This window comes from Coturnix japonica, chromosome 11 (assembly GCF_054131305.1).
Source record: "Coturnix japonica strain WE chromosome 11, WE-NBRP24, whole genome shotgun sequence".
Lineage (NCBI taxonomy): Eukaryota > Metazoa > Chordata > Aves > Galliformes > Phasianidae > Coturnix > Coturnix japonica.
In genome coordinates, this window is record NC_140673.1 from 27449812 (window position 1) to 27466911 (window position 17100).

General features: G+C 43.7%; 1 protein-coding gene across 1 annotated transcript in view; it reads left to right on the top strand.

Moving 5' to 3' along the window:
• The window catches only part of CACHD1 (cache domain containing 1), a 79742-nt gene extending 63078 nt beyond the window's left edge, over positions 1-16664 (top strand). The window contains 15 exon segments of the mRNA XM_015870815.3: positions 766-908; positions 1533-1723; positions 2866-2976; positions 4533-4655; positions 6222-6321; positions 6450-6566; positions 7618-7778; positions 8448-8534; positions 8719-8835; positions 9802-9928; positions 9931-9961; positions 10333-10494; positions 11615-11692; positions 12570-12671; positions 14984-16664. Of these exon segments, the coding sequence (XP_015726301.3) occupies positions 766-908; positions 1533-1723; positions 2866-2976; positions 4533-4655; positions 6222-6321; positions 6450-6566; positions 7618-7778; positions 8448-8534; positions 8719-8835; positions 9802-9928; positions 9931-9961; positions 10333-10494; positions 11615-11692; positions 12570-12671; positions 14984-15222 (1889 nt within the window). The 3' untranslated portion in view covers positions 15223-16664.
• Positions 16665-17100: the final 436 nt, after the last annotated feature.

Consider the following 17100-nt stretch of genomic DNA (forward strand, 5'->3'; position numbering starts at 1 on the left):
AAAACACCCCAGCCAGCTGCACGTTTCTTGGTGAGCTTCCTCTTCTGCTCTTGTAATCCTCTGGTTGTTCTTTAGCTGGAACTGGAAGTTGCTCTTTTGTGTTTTCTTCTCCATAACCAATCTAAACATGGATAATTAATCTTTACCTCTTTATCACGAAGTCTTGTTCTCTTAATGGAAACCAATTGGTGTAGGTTTTCAGAAAATAACAATTAGAAGTTATTTAGACTTTGAGAACGAGGGCACTGGAATCTACCAAATAACCCACAGAGATCGGAGTGAGTGGATAACTTTGCCACTTCTGTGTTTGAAATGAGAAAGGTAGTTCACCAGCAAAGCAAGTAAGCGTGCTCTGTTGGGTTGAGCTGGCTTCAGGCTTTGTAGTTTGTGGTGGTGTTTGCCATGAGAGCTGAAGTCCCTTAGGGTTTGTATGCTTTGCCATGTGGTGCTGCATCATCCACCCCGTGCTTTGTTTTATGCAACATTCAGGTGCTTAGGAGTGCAGGTGCTTGATATTGGACCATGCTTTCATAGGACCAGCTCTGGCTGGGTGAGGACTGGACAATTACCGCAGGGTCCCTCCAGTTCTTGCACTGTCTCCCTCTGGGTTTGCTTTTGAGAGGAATGAAGAGCACAGCTAGTGTAATTCTTCCACATATCCTCAGATAGAACACATCAGATACGCTTTCATGGTGTGAAGGCATTCACAATGTGGTACGTCCAATTCGCTGTCCTTAACTTTCTCTAATGTTTTGCCCTCTTTAGAAAGCCCTACGGTAATGCTGTCTGCGGGCAGCTTCTCTTCTCCTTATGAACATCTCAGCCAGCCCGAGACAAAGCGGATGGTGGAGCACTACACGGCGTACCTCAGTGACAACACGCGCCTGATTGCTAATCCTGGCCTTAAGGTACATCTTTGCTGTTGGCCACATTTCTGTCCCTGCTTTCTTCCCAGCTGGGGCCTTTGGCTTGACCTTCTGAATGGTCAGCTTGTACTACGTTCATCCCAGAGGCCAGTACCTGAATGCAGCACCTGCATTTATTTCCTGATGCTCTTAGGGCTATAGGGCAGTAGTGCTGCTTTGGAGTGGTATCTTCATGCCTGGAGAGATAGATGGCCATGGGCCTCAAGGAGCAGAGAGGACAGAGCGTCATTCCCCAGGAGGCAGGAAAAAAAAAAAGTTGATAAGCAGCTATTGAAATGAACATGAGAATAAATAAAGCTGCAGGAAATTCTAAGTAAAAATTATTTTAGTGTTTCTAGGCATGTAGATGTGAAAAGTCTGATTTTTTTTCTGCAAGCAGAGCACTATTTTTGTTTACCTGAATTAAAAAAGCCACGGAGATAATGACAACGGTATTTCATTATAATAAGCTTTTCCTTTGCTTAGGATGTCTGGTGTGAGAAGACTTTAAACAAGTAATTGAGTTTAGATGATCTCCGATGGAGCTTTAGGAAACCCCGCGAGCAGCTTATTATCTTTTCATGCAAGTCTTAGAGGAACCCTGCTAGGTCTGTCTTTGTTTTGCAGTTCTCTGTCAGAAATGAAGTAATGGCTACCAGTCACGTCACAGATGAATGGATGACACAAATGGAAATGAGTAGTTATGAACAGTTGAACAGTTATATTGTGCGCCGTTACATAGCAACCCCCAATGGGGTGCTCCGAATTTACCCCGGTTCCCTCATGGACAAAGCATTTGATCCCACCAGGAGACAATGGTGAGTTTTAGGGTTCTGTTATCAAAGCTTTGGATAATCTGGCCAGGCAATGAGGAAAAGATTTGGTATCGATTTCATAGCCTGGGTTGCTACGGTCAGCTGTAAACTGCTTAAGTAGAAATGTTGTCATTGTGGGTGAAAGGCTGCATGCGTACATGCCACTAGTTAAACCCTCTCTTGCTTCTAATGCCAAGCCCTTTATTTTAAATGATAGCTTCTGTTTCATATCCCTGCTGTAGCAGATGGGAATATAAATATTCAGAAAGAGAGCATCCCCTGCAGGGATTCACTAATTCAGCTCTGAAGTGTTTTCAGCTCCTTGCACCTCCTTTGGCTGTGAATATTTCAGTCCTCTTGTTTGTTAGTTTGTTTGTTTGCAGTGGGTTCCCACACTGCTGTAAAACAGGAATGGGCTGGCTTGACTGCAAGCTATTCATTATGCACTAGCAGCTGATTTGGGGAAAATATTTGTATACATTACAAATGAGAGGCTGAGACTGGCGAGAAACGTGCTGTGTGTTGTGACACGCGCTTTGTTGGAAGCAGGCAACCAGGTGCTGCCCTGCTGTGACTCTGAGTGAGCCCCTGGATGGCTGCAGTGCCTCCAGCTGCACACAGGCTCGTGCTGGAGCTCCTCAACCCACATTTCCCCTGGAAAATCATTGCCCTTTCATTTTGATTATCTTTTCTTCAGGTTTTCTTCCTCTTTTTGTCGTTGCTTATGTTTTTGCTGACAAAGTGATGGAATATTGCTCTGTTTTTGCAGTGAGGCAAGGGATTGTAAAGGCCTCTCGCTATTTTCATTTCTGATGCAACGTCAGACAAAAGCCATCTTATTTTTTTATGTAGAAGTCAGTCAGGCTGCTTGTGCAGTGCAGCACAGTCCTGTTAGCTGGTGTTTGGGGCAGAGCAAAGGGAGCTGACGGCTTTCTCACACATTAAAGCATTTCCAGCATTTCGAATGCTTTATAAATCATGCTTAGGAACTTGTTTAGTGTTAAGAAATGTGAATTTGGTAGCACATCATTGTCAGCATGCAGAATTTAATGCTTGGCTGCATTTCTACAAAATCAAGGATGTGGTCTTAAATTTTAAAGTCACACTTTTTCCCTAATAACCAGTGTTTCTTTTGCTTCCCTTAGGTACTTGCATGCAGTGGCCAATCCAGGACTAATTACCTTTACTGGTCCTTATTTAGATGTAGGAGGGGCAGGCTACGTCGTTACCATCAGTCACACCATTCACTCTTCCAGGTAAGTTGTGTTTCTGGGTCTGTGTCAAGAAAGGATATTCTTAATTATCTTTTAAAGAGATTTGTTTTGGATAGGAGAGAAACAGATGAGTGACTGCTGTGTGGTCGAGAACTGAAAACCAGCAAGCTTTTATAGTTTATACTTTTATATTGGGTTCATTTTGAGTTGTAAGGTGCTTAAAGGAGTTTGATGGGTAGAATATATTCTAAATCACACTATAATAAACTCTCCCGAGATTCAGAAATACTCAGGTTTCTATATGGAGGCTCTTCACTGAGCACATGGCTTCTTTGCTATCTAAAAGCTGACTGTTAAGGAGGTGAATTCTGATGCTGCACTGGTAAATCCAGATCCCAAAGCCAGCAGAGTCTGGGGCAGTTTTTCTGTTCTTGGAGACATTTCAGCTCCATTTGAGGTTTTCCAGCACACAACATCTGCCCCTTCTTTGTCGGGAGCAGCACTGCCTGATGCCTGTGTGATGCTTTTCACAGAGAGATTTCTTCAAGGGAAATAAGCACTTCTGTAAGAAGAGAAGTGCACTTAATCAGAGTTCTGATTTTTATCTAGGGAGGTATTCCAGCTGGCTTTAAGAACATAGAGGGTGCATGGGTTATTAGAACATGATTAACGAAGAGTTAAATGAAGTTTGGCAGATTTAAGTGTGATTCCTGGGTAAATATGACCTCTAAAGCTTATAGTCACATGCAGTTATAATCCCTAAAGGAAAAAAAAAAAGAGTGGGGGGAGGGACAGAAGGGGATCAGTGGAGTTAATAGATTTACTCATTAGAAACAGCTGTGTGGGTTTCAGTAACATCAGTTTGTCTGGAACTCCCATTTCATGTACATCTTCCTTCTTCTTTGGAGTCTGGGAATAGAAGACTCATGCAAGAAGTTACTTAATGCAGCTTGCATCAGTAAACCACTCTGCAGTCACTGTGGTGAGGAACGTTAAAAAGATGAGACTGAGCAAAACTAGCGCTTCTTTACCATTATAGAGCTATGAGAAAATATACTTCCATGCATCAGCCTGAGACTGTCCTGTAGGCTTTGATATATCAGTTGCTAAGGCAACCGAGTGCATTCCTGAACTGGTAGAAGTAGGCACATGAGTCAATTTCAGTGTGAGCACGATATTGCAATGCACAACAGCCTTTCCTGCTGCCGTCCATAAGCAGGCATAGGGGCATCCACAGATACTTCATGTTCTGCACTTCCCCTAAATGTTTGTTCTATGGTTGTCCTACAGAGGAAGGAAAATACTGAATCAAAACATGATGGGGGATCTACAGTCTTAGTTTGTGTTGGGAAGTCGTAGATGGAAATGCGTAGTGATTGGATTTAGATGGAGTTATTGGTATGCATTGACTATTTCATTTGGAAAGTAGAATTGTTCCATCCTGAGCAGTGCAGAATAGATTGATAAGAGATTGTTCTCTTTAGTTACTGTTACTGGACCTGCTCGTTTAGATGTGGCCAGAGTGAACTGAGCTTCAGTGTGTAGGTATGGATTCAAGTTGGTGTTTTACATGCTTTTTTTCCCCCCTTGTTCTGCAGTGCACAGATGTCCTCAGGGCATTCAGTGGCTGTGATGGGCATTGACTTCACCCTGCGGTACTTCTACAAAGTTCTCATGGACCTGCTGCCAGTTTGTAACCAAGATGGAGGAAACAAAATTAGGTAAGCCTGTTCTTTCTGTTCATACTTGTCTTCACTGTTCTGTTCCGTTTTCTTTCTCTTGGACCCGATAACCCACTGGTACTTTCCATCCTGTCTTACTGTGGAATTCCATTACATTCATAGAATCATAGAATGGCCTGGGCTGAAAAGGCCCGCAGTGCTCATCTCATTCCAACCCCCTGCTGTGTGCAGGGTCACCAACCAGCAGCCCAGGCTGCCCAGAGCCACATCCAGCCTGGCCTTGAATGCCTGCAGGGATGGGGCATCCACAGCCTCCTTGGGCAACAATGTCTGTTCTCTGATTCACACTAGAACTTGTGCTTGTTCTTCTCCTAAAGAGTATGTGGTCAAGGTCATGAGCTAAGGAAATTGTCATCAGTAGTGCAAAAAGGAAGATTTCCATTGATTCTGTTTAGGCTTCGCTGAAACCCTGCATAAGAACAACCCAGCTTTATTAAATGAACACACTTCTTTTCTGTTTGTTTTCGTTTGGGGCTGCCCTAGATGTCCCGCACCTTCTGTGGGGACAGTGACCTACCCAGTGACCGAGAACAGTCAATATTCACATGTAGTAATTATGAGTCCTGCTCTTTTCATTTTAACAATTTTTATTAAAATATACTTTTGCTGGGTTTTAGAGGGTACCCAGCACAGCCGTAGCTGCAGGAGGTACAGTTCCATCTGGAGCAGCTAATTTAATTTGACCTGTGTGAATGGAATTGTTCCTTTTTTCCTTGGCTTTTGAAAAATCACGTGGCTGGGGAGAGGCTCCAGTTTGGATCTGGATTAATGTGATAACACGGTTTGGGCGCTGTTGTTGTTTCTTTGTTTTCAAACTCTATGTTTGAGAAGGGAAGTGGTTTTCTGTCATCCTGGTTTGGGTATTTTTGTATATCTTATTGTGTTTAAAATGTGTATCAGGATTTCTGGTTTGGCATTCTTTTTTTTTCCCCTCTCCAGTTAAAAGCTGTTAATAATAAAAGAATCAGATAATTTCCTCTGTTCTGCATTCCCTAAGTTGGAATTTTCAAGCATATTATTATATGCGTCTTATATAATATTACAATGTAGAAGCTGGAGCTAATGCTTAGAGCCTTTCCATAAATACAGGATTAGAGACATCAGTTCCAACTCCTTGGCAGGAATTTGTTCATTTTTAAATGGATCTCTGCAAAGCTTTGCTCTCCATCATTTCAGCCACACGCCCATTAGTTCTCCTGTTTCCTTCAACATCTTGAAGATGTTAAATGGGAAGACACAACATCCACAACACGAGTTTCTAATGCAACCCCCATAAGTTTGGTGGAGTAAAGAAGAAGGAAAAAAAAAGAAGCAAAACTCTAAAATGTTTTCCTGACTCTGTTGTAGATGTTGGGTGGTGCTGAGTGGCCGCAGTAACCACCTCCCTTTGGGAATAGCTGGGAAGGGAAAGAGACAGTTGGGGAGGCTGTGAATGATGCCCAAGCATTCTCTATGGGGTGGGATGTCATTTAATGAGTGTGAAACCTCTCTTTAATTAGTAAGGAAGTCTAAAGGAAAGCTGTTTGCTCCTCTTGCCACGGGCAGGTGCTTTATCATGGAGGACAGAGGGTACCTGGTGGCACATCCAACCCTCATCGATCCCAAAGGACACGCGCCGGTAGAGCAGCAGCACATTACACACAAGGTCTGGCTTCTTTTTCCATGGTCTGTTCTTACCCCTTCCAGCTTCTGAGGTGGGAAGGACTGCAGAGAAGTTGCTGTTTTTGCCTGGTCTGAAAGTCATGAAATCCTGTGTGTGTTTTTTTCACTCAGGAGCCCTTGGTAGCAAATGACATTCTTAACCACCCGAATTTTGTCAAGAAAAACCTCTGCAACAGCTTCAGTGACAGAACAGTTCAGCGCTTTTATAAATTTAATACCAGCCTGGTGGTAAGTGTGCTGGGTTTCTTGTTTTGTTTTGCTCCTTTTAATTATTATTTTGATTTTGAATGTACTTTGGTTGGGTTGGGTTTCTCTTGGTGGTAACAGGAACCCTTGCCAGGATCAGCAGACATGAGTCTAAGCCCTCCTGCTGTGTGGGTTGGCCTCTGTTCACCCTCATCCAAACATGGAATCAGTGATCCGGACTGCACAAATAGTTCTCGCTTGAGAAGTCAGTTGACACACAAGGGATTATGGATGGGCAGCTGTGGTTGGTGTCTGCAGAGCCTAGTCCAGCATCACGAAAATGAGAGAGGTTTGTTAGGCAAGAAAACAGATGTGTTTACTGATAAAATGTGCACAAGCATTTTCAGAATGTCACTTGTCAGACTGCAGACTGGAGGTTTGGATTCCCCTTGTGCTCAGCCATGCTTAGAGGTCCAAGCCAGGGTCTGTCATCTCTTGCTGTATGGTGAATGCTGACTGTAGTGCCACAAATCCACCCTTGCAAGACAATCGCAGAATGACTGAAAAGATGCTAAGCTCTGTGGGAGGAGTTGTTCTTTAAATAACACTTTTCAACGTTTAATGAGAAGAGAAGGTGGGAAATGAGTGTCAGAAATATTTGAACATTATGTCAGAATACACTGATTTATGTCAGGTAGACTTAAAAGGTTTCCCCCACATTTGAAATTCAAAGCAGGAAGCGTATTACTCTAAAGGAAACTGTATGGGACAGAGCAAACCCTTAAGGTTGTGCTGTGCAAATTGGAATCAGAATGGAGTTGGCCCACCAAATAGATCACAGCTGTACAGTGATGGTTACAAACTAAGTGCATTTTTTCCATCCTCAGCAAAATCCTTTCACCTTGTTGTAGTCTGGAAGGCGAGCAAAACTTGACAGGTTGATAAACAGTTGTAGGAGCCTCTTATTTCTAAAGGCGTGTCTCTGTACATTTCTGCTCTGTCTGCTCTGCATTTTTCAGAAGGGGAAAAGACTGAAGCTCCCCGAGGACCAGGTTTCTTGCTGTGCCATTAACAACAGCTTGTTTTTCCTTAGGGAGATCTGACAAACCTTGTGCATGGCAGCCACTGCTCCAAGTACAGGCTGACAAGAATACCGGGCACCAATGCCTTCGTGGGCATCGTCAATGAGACCTGTGATTCTCTTGCTTTCTGCGCCTGCAGCATGGTGGACAGGCTGTGTCTGAACTGCCACAGGTCAGCTGGAGATATGGCACAAGTGGGCACTTATAGCGTGCTTCTTATAACCTGTTTATTTTATAAGTTAAATGAAAACATGGATTGCAAAACTGAAGCGAAACCGAAATTTACCCATGCTGTTTGTAAGGGACGTGGTGATTTAGCATTCCTTTAGTCCTTTAATCTGTATTGTCACTATATTAAGGGTAGTTTATTCTTGATGTGTTCATATGTCATGTGTGGATAAGGTTTAAGACCACGACTGATTTAGTTTGTCAGGGGGAGTTAGCTGTGGATCAGGCCCTTTGTTCTGGCATATTAATACCCACTATCTTATACGAGTTGACGTGTAGTTTTTCATCATGGGGGTCCCAAAGACTGCAGGAGATTTTGGCTGCACCATATGTTTGTTCCACTGGAAAGAAGGATCCTTACATCTGGCTCTCAGACTTGCCCAGGGCTGTCTGCTTTTTCAGTTTCAGTGGGTGGGAAACTGATCTGGGAGGTTCAGTTAATGCATTGTCCTCAACCCCAGCACAGAATAGGAGCAATCCCTGCATTCCCGGGGGTAAGAGAAAGGATACCGAGCAGCTTTCTCCATGGTGGGCAGCCCTTATGCAGCTGCACTGCAGGGTTAAGATTGGAGTGATGCGTAATGTGTTGTTCTTGTGGTTTTTGTCTCTCAAGAATGGAGCAGAATGAATGTGAATGCCCGTGTGAGTGCCCTCTGGAGGTAAACGAGTGCACCGGCAACCTCACGAATGCTGAGAGCAGGTGAGAGCAAACGGGGTGTAATGAAAGCTAACAGAATAAAGTGTTTGCTCACAATAATCGGGATAAACACGCAGCATTATTCAGGATAATTAAGCATATGATTTGTTAATGGCTAAAGGTGATACGTTTTTCATTACTTGACTGCAACTTCTAATACAGGGCTTTTCCTTTTGCCCCGATATAGGAATCCAAGCTGTGAAGTTCACCAGGAGCCAATGACTTTCACAGCAATCGATCCCAGCCTGCAGGATGCACTCCCTCAATGCATTAACACTCAGTGCAATCAGAGAACAGAGAGCGGGTAAAGTGCCCTTCTCCCTCCCTGAAGATATACGCTGTTCCTGAAATAATTCACGTTGTTCCTTAAAGTGAAAACAGCTCCTCCTTCCACAGTTGAAACAAGCAAAGAAGGGACAAAAAAGGAAATGCAATGCCAGGATGAGATATTATAGCACACACCAAAGATAACATCATGCTGCAGTTCAGAAACATAAAACCTCAGTATCACTGAGCCACACAGCACCACTAATAGCAAACAAATGGTTTCCAGTCACACTTTGTGACTATGTGAAGAACTGAGGGTTGTGCAAGTACAAGGTTTGCTGCTGAAGGGACAAATTCTTCCTTTTAGCAAAGTGGGCGGCACTGCCGTGTTTGTCTTTTGAGGGAAGATGTGGATCAAAGTGCTTAGAGAAATGAGACAGTACTTTAACAGGGGTTACCTTGGAGCACACTGGGGATGTTCGCTGCCTGTCAGCTCCCTGCTTTTCTCTTCTACTCCAGGCATTATGTGGAGAAGCTTGAGGGCCTATTTATTTTTTGTTAGTTATGAGTGGTCTCTAGGGAGCTGAGATTGCTAGAACACATTGTGCTGTGACCAGGCTTCTAAATCCCATCTTACATCTTGCAGAGGATTGCAGAAAAAGGGTGGAACCTCAGTCAGGCTTTACTATGCTGAGAAATGTCGTATTAGAAGAGCTAAAAAGGAAGTTCTGTCTTTACTCAGTGTGAGAGAGGAAGAAAAAGAAGACAAACAGGCTTGGAAATCTGAGCTCAAGATGCAGGTCCCCTGTCTAACTTAACTCGTGCTACCTAGCATTTTATTGATTTTTTTTTTTTTTTTTTTTTTTTTTTTGCCAAATGTTACGTAATATGCAGGTTTATAGATGATTTTGGCCACCTTTTATCTCTTGATTCTAAAACTATGCCAAGTGAAAAGTTCTGGAATTGACAGTAAACGTGGTGGTCTTCTGGTTTTAATTTCCAGGGATTGCTTTGGTGTGTTGGACTGTGAGTGGTGTATGGTAGACAGCGATGGGAAGACCCATCTGGATAAGTCCTACTGTGCCCCTCAGAAGGAATGCTTTGGTGGCATCGTGGGAGCCAAGAGCCCGTATGTGGGTATGTGGATGACCTGGGAGCAATAGGTAACTGCTCTTATGAACAGATGCTACATTAACTCTTTGTAGTCAGTAATGTATGCTTACAGTGTCAGAGCACACTTCAATTTTGTCTTCTATGCTAGAGGTGAATGAGCATAAGATAGAACAAAAAGGAATTTAAAAATAATTAAAAAACCAAGGGGCTGTCCTGGGCATGGGATCTTTGAAAGTCACGACATGTGGCTGAATATACTTTGCGCATTTGTGACCTTCAGATGTTGCTCTCTCCAGATCTCTTTGCCTGTTTAAAGGGTGCTTTCCTGTGTGTGCAGTTGCACACCTCGAAACTCTTAAACCTTTCTGCAGAGCATTGATGTTATTTTTTTCCCCTCTGTTTTGTCCCTTGTTTCATTTAGGAGATGAAGTAATCACTCTGAACATGATAAAAAGTGCACCGGTTGGCCCAGTGGCAGGAGGCATCATGGGCTGCATTATGGTGCTTGTCCTAGCAGTGTATGCGTATCGTCACCAGATACATCGGAGGAGTCACCAGCACATGTCACCTTTGGCAGCACAGGGTGAGCTGATTAACCAGGGAATCATAGAATGTCCTGGGTTGCGAAGGCCCACAGTGCTCATCCAGCTCCAACCCCCTGCTGTGTGCAGGGTCAGCAACCAGCAGCCCAGGCTGCCCAGAGCCACATCCAGCCTGGCCTTGAATGCCTGCAGGGATGGGGCATCCACAGCCTCCTTGGGCAACCTGTGCCAGTGCGTCACCACCCTCGGGGTGAAAAACTTCCTCCTAAGATCCAACCTAAACCTCCCCTGCCTCAGTTTAAAACCTTTCCCATTTGTCCTGTCGCTGCCCACCCTCACAAACAGCCCTTCCCACTCCTGTTTATACGCTCCCTTCAAGTAGTGGAAGGCCACAATGAGGTCTCCATGGATCCTTTTCTTCTCTAAGCTGAACATGCCCAGTTCCCTCAACCTTTCTTCATAGGAGAGGAGCTCTGATCATTTTAGGGGCCCTCCTCTGGGCTCATTCCAAGTAAATATTGAGAGAGGAAGTAGTATGTGGGAGTTAAAGCCACAGGCAAAACAAACAAACAAACCAACTCCTTCCCTGGTTTTGTTTCTCTCTTCCATGCTTCACCCTCTTTTAATTTCTCTCTTGCCAGCCTCTGTAAAAGCAAGGTCCTGTCCTCATAAGGGTGCCTGTGTATTGCTGCCCTCTTCTGGGTGCAGGCTGACCTACTGCTTGCAGAGGAAAGTCTGTCCAAGGAACTCAACAGCATTTCCTGTCAGGAAGCTGAAGTTAGGATCTTTCCAGAGCTCAGACGATAAGGCCAAATTCACAGCTCTGTGTGCTTTGTCACAACACCCTGGTTATATATGTTCACTTCTGCACAGGAGTGGTGATTTGAGGAGTACATTTCTCACAGCCCTCCTGCTTGGGTTGTTTGGAACGTGCCTGTTTCTCACGTGTATCCCTGCTTCTGCTCAGTGTGCTGTTTGTGGGATCGCAGATATGAGAAATATCCCTGTGCCCCATCTGTCTTGGAAACAAAGCACGCCAAGCTCAGCCTGCACAGTAATGCAAAGTGCTTCCACTGTCTTACATGGGTGACAGCCGTTAGTAAGTTGATCCAAAATTTTTCTCTTTAACAGTTGCATTTTTCTGTTTGTAATGGTGTGTAGAAATGTCAGTGCGTATGTCGAACCTGGAAAACGATAGGGACGAGAGGGATGATGACAGCCATGAAGACAGAGGAATCAGTAAGTACCAAATCACTTCGCTGTAAGAGAAAGGTTAGATTAAATGAGCTGTTTGTTTTCTTAATAAGCTGGAATTAAAAGCATATGAGGAAGCGCCGTGCTGATGAGCAGTAGATAATGTCTTTGCAATGTTTTAACTTAAATAGTAACTTCACTTTCAGTCTCATTTACATTTCTTAGTTTTAGAATGATGTTCCTTATTTTAAAATGACTCTAATCAATGTGGAGGAAGTTTGTCTCTTATGTTCCCTATCACGACCATTTCCAGCAGCAGCTGAGCCACAGCTTAGAAATTACAACTGTGACAATACAGGGTATGCACAGCTGCTACCTTTGTTCAGCCTTGGAAAGGAGAGGACAAGTCTTCAACAAATGTGTCAGTAAATCTATCTTGCTTTGATTTAGGACTCTCATTTTAATTTACCAGACAGTAAAAATGGCACTTTGCATGTAATGGTGCTGTATTGCAAAATGAAACAGGTGCACCGAAACCCTGGGAGAGCTTGGAGATTCAGACCAGGTCCCTGGTTCTGATCCTCACTGAGAGAGGGCTAAAACAGCTCCCAAGACTCTAAACTACGTCAGCACTTACAGTTTGAGTGGGCATGCAGTGCTGCCGTGGGTTCTTTAGCATGGGTAGGATAATCTCTAAATGGCTTATTTCAAGTGAATGGGTTTGAATGAATCTCGATCTATTCTATGTTTAGATACAGCTTTATCTTTACTCCCACTGCTCTGTCACTTGATGGTCTTAAAATAGTAGTATTTGAGCAGTCATTTTGCAGAAAGCCTGTTTCACTGCCTGCTGTGTCCCATGGATAATGTTCAGTCAAAGCACTGTTCTTTTAAACTGGTTCTGTTTCTTTTTCTGCCTCAGTCAGTAACACCCGATTCATAGCAGCAGTAATAGAGCGCCATGCCCACAGCCCAGAACGCAGACGCCGATATTGGGGTCGATCAGGAACAGAAAGCGACCACGGTAAGACTCTGAATCACCATCCTGGTCACAGCTTTAATGATGGTGGTTACTCACAGGTCTGGCATGTTACAGGATAAGGCTGCAAAAAACCAAACAAACCACCTCTGCACCTTATTGCTTCACAGTTAAACAGTTTTGACGCCCTGCAGCAGATGATATTGTCCAGTGAAGGGGTGGGAGTGTAGAAGCAGCTAAATGCCATCCTGTCCCTATATCTGATTGTTGGGATCTGCCAGCTTAATTGCATTCAATTTTTGGATATTGACCTCCAAGTGTGACTTTTCATTCTTAATTGAATTGCATTCAATTAAGCTGGCATAATTCAAATTCAAAGAATTCAGACCAACAGATATGTTGCTATATTTATCATACTGGTTTTCCACTACCAACCTGAACAATTTAGATCTCCAGTTGAGATAATGGACCTCTCCTACTCAGTGAGAGAAAGCAATAAGTCAGCGTCTCTGCTGCTCCTCTTTGATGGAACGTTTTGAGGTTGGACTTGGTGATCTTTGAGGTCTTTTCCAACCTGAGTAATTCTATGATTCTGTGTGTATCTTTCATAAAATTCCACCAACATGCTGGATGCTGCAGGACTAGGGGAAATGGTTTTAAGTTAAAAGAGGGAAGATTTAGGTTGGATGTTAGGGGGAAGTTCTTCACTAGGAGAGTGGTTAGGCCCTGGAACAGGCTGCCCAGGGAGGTTGTGGATGCCCCGTCCTTGGAGGTGTTCAGGGCCAGGTTGGACGGGGCCCTGGGCAACCTGATCTAGTAAATGTGTATGTTTGGTGGCCCTGCCAGGCAGGGGGGTTGGAACTACATGATCCTTGAGGTCCCTTCTCTGAAAACCTGAAAAACAGAGATGCTCAGAAGCACTAGGGGGTTCCTTTTTCAGCTCTTAGCCAAAGTTTTCTCAGGATTATTATTCTAATTAAAGAACCATCCTTATTTCTTTAAACTTCTGCTGTGTTTCCATGTTTAGAAACACTCAGGTGTTTTTGTTTAGGACACTGCAAACTGATTTTGAGTGGTTTCAGCATCAAATCAAATCTCATAGTAACTACAAGCACCTGCTTCAAAAGAAAGGGACAGAAAACGAGTGTTTAAGAGCCGTTTGGATGTGGTACTCGGGGATATGATTTAGTGTAGGGTTTTTAGAGTTAGGGTTCTGGTTAGGCTGCGGTTGGACTTGATGATCTTCAAGGTCTTTTCCAACCTGGGTAATTCTATGATTCTATCACAAGATGGCTTTTTCTCTAAGAAGGCACAGCCTTGTCTTGCAGCAGTTGGCTGTTAGCTGACTTTCAGGTGATGTAATTTCCTTAGGCTAACCCTGTGAATACAGTGTTTAATTACCCACAAAGATGGCTGCTCTGGTTTTCTTCAACCTCTCAGCCTTCGGTAGCAGTTATTTTAGCCAAGGGAGAACCTCCCCTTAATTATGCTGTGTGCATGCCTGGAAGAGCCACTGGAAGAGTTGGTGCTGCTGGGCTTAATGGAACAGTGCAAAACGCTTCCATGTAGATTCAGTAAATCTCTGTACTGTATGGAAAGCTGACCAGCATTGCAAACATATGCTGGATTTTTGCAAGTTGACCCCAACAGGTGAAAAGTGTTCCTTCTAAAAACATAATGATGTGATTATACATAGTACATCAAGGTAATGTGAAAAAGCTTTGTTACCTTGAGGCAGTAGGCAGTGGTCCTTACTAGGACAAATGTAGCTGGATAGGGACAGAAGTTGTGAGACCCACTTAGTTTTTGTCTGTTTGTGAAATTCAAGTAATACAGAATCACAGAATGGTTTGAGTTGAAAGGGACCTTTAAGATCATCCAGTTCCAATCCACTGCTGTAGGCAGGGACACCTCCCTCTATAGACCAGGCTGCTCACAGCCACATCCAGCCTGGCCTTGATCCCTTCCAGGGAGGGGGCATCCACAGCCCCACTGGGCAACCAGTTCCCATGTCTCACCACCCTCGTATATTAAAGGTTCCACCCCCAGCATAACTCCCAGCACAGTGAACTTTCTGCTGCGTTTTGTTTCTGCAGTGAGTACAAGCAATTCTTCCCTAACCAGCTGTTGAATGGTTTTGCTGCAGTGTGTCCTACAGATCGTGGGTTCCCAAAGTTTGTTTACAAAGATGGGCAGTACAGACAGTGGTCTCTTCTTCCTTTTCTTTTGGCTGAAGCAGCTCCTTGTTTATTCTCTGCCAAGCGCCAGCTGTGTCTGATAGCAGCAGGGTGTGGCACTGAGCACTGTGGATATTGACCTCCAAGTTTCATTCTTAGCTCTGCTGTTTTGTTTTCTAGGCTACAGCACTATGAGTCCTCAGGAGGACAGCGAAAATCCGCCGTGCAATAATGACCCGCTGTCAGCTGGTGTGGATGTTGGGAACCATGACGAAGACTTAGACCTGGACACACCACCTCAGACAGCGGCACTGCTGAGCCACAAGTTTCACCACTACCGGTTGCACCACCCCACTCTACACCACAGCCACCATTTACAGGCTGCAGTCACCGTACACACTGTGGATGCAGAGTGCTAATGAACAACACAAGCAGCAAACCTTGTGAACGATGATCTGTGCAGCCACGGGCACCTTTGTTGCTGTGCTTTTTACCAGGGACAGTTTAACGAACTTCCTGAGTAAACTCTTAGGCATAAGAGCTTTACATTCTCATAATGTAAGGTTGGCTCAGAAATGGAAGGGAAATGTGCTTGATGAATGGACCTGCCATAACATTTAATAAAATGGAACAGGAGGCACGTTAGACCTCCAGAACCAGGGATGCAAGTTTATACAGCAGCCGAAGCTTTGGAAGCCCTGTTATGCTGAGCCAAGAGAAGGGAGAGCTTAAAAGAGCCAGAGACGATTTGGTTTCCTTAACTGGAAGAGCAGAAAACTGTGCAGCTGAAGACTTAAAAAGGTGCCAGACGGAGCGGGGGGAGCCCGGCGGGTTCTTTGCAGTTTTATGCTCTTAGGAAGTTCATTGCTCCTATAGTTGCTGTGTGGAACCTGGGACAGTGCATCTCAAGATTTTTAAGTAAAGGATTATTTTTCTACTATTTATTGAACTTGAAACTATGGGGGGGTGGGAGGGGAGAAAACGTTAGCAGTTTTCAACAGCTACCACATATATTCTGTGATGGTGAAGTAGTTCTTCTGAGGAAGACGTCTGTTTCTTATTAGCTGGTATTCATCCACTGCCCCGCTCTGCAAAAGGGAAAATGAAGAAGTCGTCTCCAACGTGTTTACATTACGAATGCTTTATTTGCCACAATTGTTTTCTGTTAATTTTACAACCTGATTTACACGGCAGTATTTTCTTCCTATTTGCAGAGGAGAAATCCTGCATTTCCTTACTAAAATTCAGCAAATTCTGCCCCAAAAAATCTCTCCATCTTAAACTCTTTGATCATCCCCAAAGATTTCCTGTATGGCAGTAAGAAAGGATTTCTTTAGCATTGGTTACCAGAGAATTCCAAATGAAGTCTGTGCCATTGTAATGATTCTTTAGGACACCATCGAGATCCGAAGTAGGGACAAAGCAGTGCTCTGTAAAACTTGGGTTACTGCGGAGGGGGGGATCTGTTTGAAATCATAATTAGAAGCTGCTGCTGTTTGTCTGGATTTTAACATTGTTTGGTAACTCAGAGATGAATCAGCCTGACTGCAACACGGTGCAGCGTAATCATCAATCAGTTTTAAATCACGGTGTTGTATTTTAGATTCACATTTTGTGATTACGGTGATATAAAATCATTCTTGCACTGTGCATATGATAAACATCCATTTATATGTAGTTTCTTTTAAATCACTTGTTTTAATTAATATGGTACTTCATACCGTGTTATGTAAAAAAAGAATTGGTTCTTAAACAGTACGGTAAAATAACTATATGTGTGATATCAGGATACCCCTTTATACTATGTATAAAATTGAAATCTCTAGTGAAATAAACTGTATATAAAGTATAGTTCTGTGGATACCTGGCTAGATGGAAATCGTTCTGTCTCCGTTTCCATTGTCTTTCTGGTTAAATGAGGAATGAAACATTTGACCAGGTTGCTCTTGTTTTTAGGAGCTCTCTGTATCTGAACTGTGCCTATAAATGTGTTGGTGTGTTTTAGAGCCATTTGCTTTTCTGAGCCTGTCAGTCACCACTTGGTAAAGAAGCACTTTGGAAGCGGTTGGTGACTCTGCAGTCTCACTAATAATTTCGGTTCTCACGTGTGCTACTGAAAACTCAGTCACGTCTTGTATTGGCCTTGGTGCTGTGTTTGTGTAAGAAGGGCTGTGAGATTGCTTTTGGTGACCAGACAGCAGTAGAAGTCTCCTAAGCACTGTGCTATGTTTTCAAAGGGCTGAATTGGGCATCCTGTAACAGTTCGTGGTTCCATCTGTGGACACAGTTTGCTACAA